Below are 10,616 nucleotides of genomic sequence, written 5' to 3'. Positions count from 1 at the left end.
TCATGATTGTACTGTCTTTATTACTGTCAAATTCTTCTCCAAATTTATTGACAGTTACGTAAAGTGAAGAAGAAATGGAAGTAGAAAGTTAGAAGGAATTAAAAAAATACACTACATGTATATTACAAAGATATATAAGAGGGATTATAAATGACTCATTCTAAGTAACCACAAACGTTTTACGGTTAAATCATGTGCCGGCTAAACTTCAAAGAAGCGTGATTTTTGTCATCAATGAGTTTGGGACGAGGACTTCTTGACTCGGAATTTGGAATTTCAATCCAGGCCATCGTCTACCTAATTAAGCATTCCTCCATACCAGGCCACCAGCCCAGAATCCCAGATGCTTGTACTATAGATGACCCCTATTTTCGTTGCCAATATATATGAGAAGGGAGCCTTTGCACTATGATATTGGTGTGTTTGAGATGAAAATAAGAAAGGGTTTTACTGTGTATTTCTCTATGACATTACTATTTTCCTATTATGTTATTTGCGTTCCAAAGAAGTTATAATATACAGCTTTTCTTAGTGAAAAATAAAAAACAAAAGTTAACCCTAACATTATATATATGTTACTACTCCTGCACTTTGCACTAAACATTACTAGTGCACATTTCTGTATATAAGGTAAAACCTCTTTATAGTGATACACTATATAGAAAGTACCTCCATCTAGCTAGTCATTTTAGTTCCAACTTGAGCCAGTTTTGTATAAGAATAAATTTCACATAATTTTTCTAAGTTCCGTCTTAAGAAACTTACCTCTATATAGTAATTATCATTAAGTCTATAAATATGAAATGTCACCAAAAAAAAAAAAATTTAAGATGAAATTAAATATTTTTCTAAGTTGTCCAAAACAATATTTTATTTATTAGGATCAATGTTATGTCTTTGAGCTTGCAGATACGTAATAACTCGTAACATGGCACGTTGTTGTTCCAGCCAAAATGTTTCTAACTTCTCAAGCATGTTTACAACTTCTAGAATGAAATTTTTGGCATTAAGGTGAACAACACTACATTATGTAGTTTTTTTATTTTATAAATACATATATACATACACCAGCATTAGAGACTAGATGTCTCCCTTTTCCAATGCTATATTTTGAAAAGGAGTAATGTTATTCATACCAAGTTTTTGTATCACATTTTCATACCATTTTAGGTAGCATTTGATATGGACAGGCACATCATTTGAATTAATCAGATTTTGAAAAATGAGTAATTCTCAACTACTAATGTAGTTATTTGTATTCAAACAACTTTCAATAAATGATGACTAAGTAAAAATAAATAAAAAATTAGCTGCACCTCTATTAACTAATAACCTCTTTATGGTCATAAGTAGATTTGGTCTCAACATATACCTATACATAACTTTTATTGGGGTTTTTGAAATTTAATTCTTCGAGAAGATTAAAATTTAATAAAAACTTAGTGTTAGATTGAATATTAATTTTAGTTCCTTAATGTGTACTTAATTCAAATTTATATTATATTTTTGTTTTTATATTTAATAGATAACTTATTTAATGTTATTACATTAAAATTTAAATTTATTATTATACACATTTTAATTCATTAATTTTATTTAACTTTCTCTAATTAGTGTACCTAAACGTCCATATCATAATTGACACACCCCGACCAAGAAAGTCCACTTGGACCCTGAATCGAGCTGTGCTGGCCGACACCTGGAAGGTGACGAAGCCATAAAATGTGATAGTGTATAAAAAGTGAATGAATTTTAATCCAAAAGTGTCTAAATACCAGAGTGCGCTACGAGTGGGAGCGAACCCATTTCACGCGCGATGTCAGAGCATAAGTAAGGTACAGTAATGTGGGTAAGAATCATACCCTCAAAAATATCCATCAATACTAAGATTCGTCACAGATTCTTGTCGAAACAAACTCAGCAGCTAAAACCTGTAGGGCACTAAACAGAAGGTATGAGTAAGCAATAAAACCAAGTTTCCCAAAGTTACTATCTCTTTAAAAGTAATGCCCCTAAATGTAAAACCCGTATCGTTTTCCATAAGACAGTACAACATATATACATATATCCAAACCATACTCGGAAATGACCAAAACCACGGTTTGCCATCAATCCACCATACATTAATAAGTAGGCCAAATGAATTAAGTCAATACAAAGTGATATATCAGTCAGAGTCATCTAAAATGACATGTACAACTTATCCATATCTCATCAATCATGGCTAGCATATAAGTCGGAGTCACCTATAGTGACCTGTACGACTTATCCATATCTCATCAATCCTGGCTAGCATATAAGTCGGAGTCACCTATAGTGACCTGTACGACTTATCCATATCTCATCAATCCTGGCTAGCCCATAGCTAAATAAGTATACCTGCACACGAGTCGAAACCACCTAAGGTGGTCTGTACGACAGGACTGTGTGTAAATAAATACGCTCGAGTGCTACGATCACGTGAAGACTGGGCGAATAATCGCGGGTCACCTACGAGTCGGAACCACCTAAGGTGGTCTGTACGACAGGACTGTGCACCTACCTTGGATCCAAGGTGAGCATAAGGTGCGGGAGGTGAACATCACGTGAAGGACTGTGCCCTGGCCACGGGCGGGAGCACTAACACCGGGGTGCAGGTTTATGAGCTCTCAATGCATCTCAATATAACATGTGCAACTCATGGCAACCAGTACGACAGTATCGAAGTTGCCTAACTCATACCTGTAGTCATGCTATAACGTAATCGATTCAACTAGTACCATAAACTCACCTGAACTTACCTGGGTGTCCTGAGTTCACCTTTGCACTTGAAAGCATTCCCAATAATTATATGCAAGTAATATACATATGGATATATCATGATGCAATCTACTACTCAACCATGTCGTAGCATTTTCAATTATAAACAATATGGTGTGAAGTGTACAATCAGTAACGCCCTACTCCCAAACTACTTATTTTCAGGGATAATTATCCATGACTACCCAATTAACTCTAATTTAACTAACTAATTCACAAAACTAAAACTTGTCTTTACCAATTTCCTTCGCATTACTCAATTTTCCAAGCAAGGCTTTTGTCTCAAATATTTTATGGCTGCATCTAACGTATCGTTAGATTGCCTACGTACCCTAAACAGGGATCAAGCCATTCGTAGTTCATATAGGTACTTCAAGCATTCACAATAATTATATGAAGGTAATATACCTAATCTATTTAAAAGTATCGATAGAACTCTCAATAATATGCACAATAAAAAGGAAAAGATCCACTCACCTGGAGTCCACGCTATACTTCTCTAGCACGCGCATCGAGGCGTCCTGAATGATCGGTCCCTGTGGCCAATTATCAAATCACATCTCAGAACTCTTATCCGTAGAATACGCAATTCACATAAAACACAACCTCAACGACATTCTGAAATAGTTTGATACCCATTGACCACAAGTCAACCGTCGATCAAAGATCGACAGTAGGGTTTACAACCCTGTATAACTTGACCCGGAAGATCCGCATATCAGATTTTCAATCCACAACTCCCACGATCCACAATATGTTTCTAGAATAACATATTAAAATTTCATTACGATCCAACGGTCAGATCTCCGCCAATTGCCTAAAACAAGTGGCCGTGAACATTTATTTTACTAACTTACAAATCCAATTCAGGAAGATCCGTAATTCGGATTCCCGATCTGTAAATTCCTATGATCTTTAAATATTACGTATTATAATGTATCCAATTTTGGTGATGATCCAACGGTCGGATCATCGATTCACATTTTTATCAAGTAACGTATCATAACGAATTTAGGTTCCAACGATCAACCTACGTCATTCAAATGACAAAACTGAATTCAAAACATTCGACATAGCCTAAAAATAGCATTGACGGCTCACTGGCCACGCGCCACCGCGGGTGGCGGTCGGCCGCCCCGACTCGCCGGAAAATCCAACTATTTCCAAAAATTCTCAAACTTCACAAAAATGAAGATCTCAGTGAGTGGAGCAACTTTCATACCTGCCATGAAGTCCAAAAGTGGACGGAAGATGGTCAATTTTGCCCACGAAGCCGGCGGGTGCCTAAAACTTCCCGATGTCGATTCGTCGTCTACGGTGGTCCAACGGGGTCAAGGTTGGTTGGTTTTTGCTCCTGGGATGATGGGCTACAAAGCCCAAGTGGTGGCATCGGCCATTTCTTTGCCGATTTGCCGGAAAATCGAGAAGGGTGGCCGGAGCACCATTGATTTTCGTCAACTTTCGTGGCCTCAAACTTCCACATCCCATTGGTTAATCAAGGTGGTTCTTGGGTGGGTTTTGTAGAGGGGAATGAGAGTTTCAAGATGGTGGTGGTGGCATCGAAAAAATCCACCGGAGTTGGCCGGAATCGGCCTTGGAAAATAGGCACCCGCGGTGGGTGCGGGTGGACGAAAACCCATTTCCTTTTTTTTTTTTTTTTTTTTTCCTCCATTTCTGATTGGGCTTCCCCCACAAAGTGGAGATTTAATTTAAATAAACACTAACCTTGAATAACCAATTTTGAACGTCCGTAACTATACCGTTATAATCCGGACTCGCAAACGGCTTTCGCCTATAAGTTCGTACCAATGAGTACTACGAGGATATGCTAAAAGAATAAGTCTCACATCTTTCAAGTCGATGGTCAACGGAAGTCAAAGTCCTTGCCTTTAGGGCAATTTCGTAAATTCACGCTTTTAAAATAAAATAAAAACGTAAAATTTGGAACGGGTTGTCACAATAATATATTTTACTAAATTAGTGTACCAAAATATATTGTAGTTAATTAGTGACACATAAGCAAATATGTAAAAAAAAAAGTGTACCGAAAATTTCATACCTAACTATATGATACTAAACTAGTCTACCGAAATGTCGGTACCTAAATATATTATACTAAATTAGTGTACCGAAATGTTGGTACCTAAACATATTATACTAACTCAGTGTACCGAAATATTCGTACCTAAATATATTGTAATGAATTAGTGGCAGATAAGAAAATATACAAAAACATAACTGTACCGAAAAATCTCTACAAAAATATTTTATTATATAAGATGCTTACCATAATGAGAATTAAAATTTATAATATTTTCATAAAATTTAAATTCATAAAATTATAAATAAAAAAAGAGACATTGAATACATAGCTTGGCATTAAATATAGTCTAGGGACTAAAATCAATTTTCAATCTTGTATAAGACATTTTTCTAAACATCATCTTATTTAAGGATTAAAATCTAGTTTTCTATAAAAATAAAATAGTAAGATAATGAAGTGAAATAGTTTTGTAGTATGATATGATAAAGTTGTAAATGATTTTGTTTTCGAATAATCAAATAACACATTAATAAAAACTAAAGTGCTTGATATTTTCTGGTTGATCAAATGACTTGTTATTTAAAACTACAGACAACAACTCCTTATTGCACTTGGTTAATTAATCCCTAATCATCAACCGTAGCTCCGATGCAGTTACCTTACCTAGACTCTGAAACGTCAAAACACAGGCGACCCAGACGCTGAAGCGTTAACCAAATTTAGTATACTGTTCCAGTAATTCCTGTTCTCTTCAAAGCCACGACCGCCGCAGCTTCCGTCGTCGCCGCCATTTCCAGAGATCTCTCCGCCCAGCGACGCGTTCTGCTGATGATCCTCTGAGTCGTAAACCAAAACATCTGAGAAACCCTCCATGACCATACTTGAGAGCTCAGCTGGCACAACCACATTCTTCTCCTCATCAACATTCCCTGACCTAAAACCGTCCGCAAACCATGCAGCACTAGCATCCGTACAACCAGAGGTAACATTATCATTGTTCTGCAACACCCCGGACTCGCATGGAAAACCATTGTTTATATTTAGCATGGGGGGAGGATTAAACGCGTTATTAACGTGCCTCAAGTTCAGCTTGGACGTCGGAGATTCAAGGTCGTCCACGTCCGTCATATAACCACCTGAAAACATCGTACTGTTAACGTTGTTTCTAATTGTTGAGTTTGTTGTCAACGAGCATCCCTCTTGCCATGCTTTGAGCACATCCAGGCACGGAAGCGCCGGCGGGGCGTTGCGGACGTGTACTACTTGGTGAGCAGGGTTGGGGGAGCTGCTGATCATGAGGTGGTGTTGGAAAGGGTTAGCGTTGGTTATGACAAGCTTGGATTCCTTGCCAAGTCTGGCCTCGGCTTCGAGCCTGGCACCCTCCCACTGCGCCATGTGGCTTATGTTGGCAGCGTCCTTGGCATGACCCTCGTGGTGCTTCAGCTTGTGAGTCATCGGGTCGATGCCCATCTTGGTTAGTCTCTTCTTGAGATGTGTGTTCCAGTAGTTTTTGATCTCGTTGTCTGTCCTCTTCGGCAAATGGCTTGCTATAGTTGACCACCTGAGATCAGTGAATTAATCATTGAGTACAAATCTAACAAAGTGCATACTAATTATCCTTTTTCATGGCTTAACATATAAAGGATTAACTAAATTAGTAATTAATGATGGAGAAGATGAGGAGAGTATTAGGACTGTGTGTGTTGTATTAATGGAGAAGATGGTAAAAGGAGAATATATATATATATATTAGTACGCACGTGTTAGAATTAGCAAGAATATACTGATATGAATAATGTTATGAAAACTAAATTTGTAAACTAAATGATGTGTCAACAATAGAAAATGAATACATTTATCAACGTTTAAGTAATAATCCAATTGTTAACTTATATGTCATTTAGTTTATAAAATTTAGTCTTCTTAGTATTGCTCTAGTGATATTAATGAAGAAGATAATAAAGAAGAATATTATTACTATATATATGTACAGACAAACACATGTGATATACATGGGTTGAACGATGTATAAAACTGGAGGGGAGAGAGAGAGAGAGAGAGAGAGAGAGAGAGAGAGAGAGAGAGAGAGAGTTACGATGACATAGAGTCGTGATCAGTTGATCACTGTACAGATTACAAATTATATTTAGATATTAAAGTTAAATTAATTTACCTATTTCCGACAAGAGCATGGAGCTGAATGATGGTCTGCGCTTCTTGCAAACTGAAATTTCCTCTTTTGATATCGGGCCTCAGGTAATTGGACCACCTTAGCCGACAGCTCTTCCCACATCTTTGGAGCCCTATTTTTACATCACAAAACCACCTAAAATTAACATGGAAGTGCATGGAAAGAAAAAAAAAGAAAGCGAATTATCTCCGGCATGCTGCATGCATGTCTTATAATTAACCTTTTCGTTGACTATTTACCCAAAGACAAGCTGATTAAGTTTAGTGTGGAGGAATCACCTGCTTTTGCTGGCAAGGCTCGCCAGCTTCCATGGCCATGCTCTTCGATGCAAGTTAAGAGCTTTTGGTCTTCTTCTGGAGTCCACGGCCCCTTTTTCAAACCCACTTTTTCGCAGCATGGAGACCTCCCCATTTAGTTTGAAACCCTAGCTAGCTACGTTGCTCCAAGCCTTATAGCAAGGATATATAATCTCTCAAAGCTTAATTTGGCCTAGAATAATGTTGGAAAACCAGGAAGGGTGAGGCCAATGTATGCGCACACACACACACATAAACGACGCATAAAGAATTAAATAGTAGGTGGATACACGTGGCGTCCATTTTATTTTTGCTGTGCCAATTTATGACTCAGCTTTTCAAATCCAACTAAATCGTACATTGTAGCAGTGAATCGACCGATGGTACATACTATTACTAATTACGGACGAGGATCCTGTTCGAATAGTTTTTGTGGGAATATAAAACGTTCGTAATATTTCTATCAATATTGTTAATTTGTTTTTAAATAATTTGATGACTAAACGATCTTAATTTTAATTAATTTTTTGCAGAAACTATCTTTATAGAATAATTTATAATATGAACGATTCTGATTATAAATACGAAGTTCTATAAATTGACAATGAACAATTTTAAGAAATTTTGAGTATGAGTTATTACTCATCTTTGTATAGTCAAATATTGTTGTTTTGTGAATGCATGTCTGGAAAATTGCCATACTTTCTGGACAGTGATACTGTGAGAATTTTTAGCTCGAGGTTGTGGAGCTAGAGCTAATATGTAGTTGAGCTTTCACTCTTTATTTCAAATTTGAAATTTTAACAGGGTTTGGAGAGTTGGACTTTATTACCCTGCCAACTGTACCTGTGTTGGTAAATGCCTATATAGGAAGTCCTTACGGAAGGAGATTTTTATTTTTGGGTTGTGATTTTCACATACCTTTAACTACTTTTCCAACACCTTTCCATATTTTTTAATACTTAATTGGTATTCTACTATTTAATCTTCCATATACACCCCTTCCTATTTAATCTTTCATTAATTACCATAAAAAAGTAGGAAGGGTATATATGGAATATTAAATAGTAGGATACCAATTAAGTATCAAAAAATAGGGAAGGGTGTGGAAAAAGTAGCTAAGGGTGTGTGAAAATCACAACCCTTATTTTTTTCTAAAAATGGAGATTAGTAGTGGGGTCCACATAATATCGAATTTTTAACGATTAAAATCATCTATTTTTCAAGTTGCACCTTATAGATCATCCTTATAAAATATTAGCCAAATCGGAAATATTTGAGACATCTAATAATTGAATTTAAAAAAATTAACGAACACTTTATTCTTTAAGAAACATTGACATTTCATTGTGATAATTAAATTGGCAAATAATTTCAGATTGAGTTGAATTTTTGTAAGGATGATCCAGAAATCAATACTTACAAAATAGGCCGTTCGGATCGATCAAGTTTGATGTGGAATTGGTCCCACACCCAATTCTCATTTTTTGAAAAAATGGGACCCGTTCCCTTAAAAGGTCTGCACACACACACACAAATATATATATATATAGGGTAAAGCTATTCACACACATTTTTTTTTACCTTGGACATATCTTTGTTAATTTTTATCCATTAATGTTTTTAAATTCATTTGATCTGACTACCAAAAACCGAATGTTAAAATTTGTAAAAGAGTATACATGCATACACACACACTCTACAGATTTGTAAAAGAGAATATGCCGACAATTGTTTGTAAAATGTTGGGATTTGTAAAAGAGTATATGGATTATAAACGGTTCGTAATACTTTTACCAATATTGTTCACTTGTTTTTAAACAGTTTGATGATTAAACGATCTTAGTTTTAATTGATTTTTTGTATAGACGATCTTTATAGGGTGTTCTGATTATAAATACGAAGTTCTATAAATTGACAACGAACAATTTTGAGAAATTTTGTGTAACATCCCGTCCCGGGATTATTAAAAGTACATGGGAAATTACAATTTTACCCCTAATCTATTCGTTTACGCTTAGTGTTGTGTTGTGTGGGTTGTGGGACCACACACACTCATACATTTTCTTTTTCTTCCCGGGATTCCCTCCCTCATTCCCTCACTTTTGTCACTCTGTCTTCTCTCTCTCTCTCTCTCTCTCTCTTCCTCCCCGAGTTCATCTTCTTCTTCTTCTTCATTCTACTTACGGACACACACACAAACCAACTCAAACCTTCACCAATCAAGGAACCAATTACACCATTGAACTCGTGAGGTTGTGAGGAGCACAACCATACCAATTCCAGGTAAGAATTCGAACGTTTTCACGTCGTTTCAACAATGGCCGAATATTGCACTGTTCATGCAACCCTTAAACTAGTGTGTTTTTGGAATTTTGAAGCTCGTAGTTGTGTTTGTGAGGTCCCAAGGAACCTCGGAGTGTATCGTTGGACGAGTTTTGACGTCGGGAAGGCTAAGTTCAAAGTTGGCCGACTTTTGGAAGTTGTGGACAGGTATGATCTAGCAATTTTTAGCCCTTGAAACTAGTCCAACGTGATTCTACTAGTCCTAAGCTTCATTTTGGTATAAAGATCGTGAAAAATGGTTGAAAAACGAAGGAGAAAACACGGTTGGAAGTTTTCCCAGTTTTCCGGCGCCGGCGCCGGCGTCTCGCCGGAGAAGAAAGGGGAATATTCCGTTAAGTTTAACGGAATATTCCTAACGGCAGTTAACGGTAACAGTTGGATTTAACGGAATATTCCGTCAGTTTAACGGAATATTCCTGACGACGTCAGTTGACACCGTCAGTGTGCATGGCACGTGGCCGCGCGTGGGGGGCGCGTAGGTCCGTGCCTAGGACGGCGCGTGGGGGCGCGTGCGTGGTCCAAAAATTATTCTAAAAATATGGGTGTGATCCTGAGGTTGTGTAGGTCACGTTGGTATATTCATTTGTCCAATTTGAGCAATGTATGAGAAGTTGCTTAGGTGTTTTTAAATTAACGTTTTCGTAACTTTGTCGCGTATAGGTGATTCGTATTCCGAGGACGAGCGTACACACTCGAGGCAGGGGGGCTACGACCCTTCTAATTATCAGTGAGTGGGCTTTTGTTTTCCGTATATACCTATATACATATTAATTCCCAGAAATAGATTAAAAAGAGTAATTGTTTTATGCCATATGTTTTATTATTATTACTTATGCATCATCACATGCATTAGTAGCGGCATACATTTATATATGTGTATTGGTGCTGTGGACGCACAGGTAAGTGCCAGGTAAGTGGTATTCATGTTTGTATGCAATAG

General features: G+C 36.9%; 1 protein-coding gene across 1 annotated transcript; it reads right to left on the bottom strand.

The window, feature by feature from the left end:
- Nucleotides 1–5,313: 5,313 nt before the first annotated feature.
- LOC137735883 (transcription factor MYB16-like) lies at nt 5,314–7,445 on the bottom strand. The gene is made up of 3 exons (XM_068475237.1): nt 7,313–7,445; nt 7,017–7,146; nt 5,314–6,404 (listed from the first exon to the last, which is right to left on the bottom strand). Exons 1-3 carry the CDS (start codon nt 7,443–7,445, stop codon nt 5,522–5,524), a joined length of 1,146 nt encoding a protein of 381 aa, XP_068331338.1. The 3' UTR covers nt 5,314–5,521.
- Nucleotides 7,446–10,616: the final 3,171 nt, after the last annotated feature.

Source organism: Pyrus communis, chromosome 6 (assembly GCF_963583255.1).
Source record: "Pyrus communis chromosome 6, drPyrComm1.1, whole genome shotgun sequence".
Lineage (NCBI taxonomy): Eukaryota > Viridiplantae > Streptophyta > Magnoliopsida > Rosales > Rosaceae > Pyrus > Pyrus communis.
The sequence above is the reverse complement of the archived record's forward strand: the minus strand, read 5'-3'. Positions and strand labels throughout refer to the sequence as shown.

Coding starts and splice junctions, on each gene's coding strand:
- LOC137735883 (XM_068475237.1), bottom strand. CDS start 7,445: ATGGGGAGGTCTCCATGCTGCGAAAAAGTGGGTTTGAAAAAGGGGCCG. Junction 7,147..7,312: donor AGCCTTGCCAGCAAAAGCAG/GTGATTCCTCCA, acceptor ATGTAAAAATAG/GGCTCCAAAGATGTGGGAAG. Junction 6,405..7,016: donor CATGCTCTTGTCGGAAATAG/GTAAATTAATTT, acceptor CACTGATCTCAG/GTGGTCAACTATAGCAAGCC.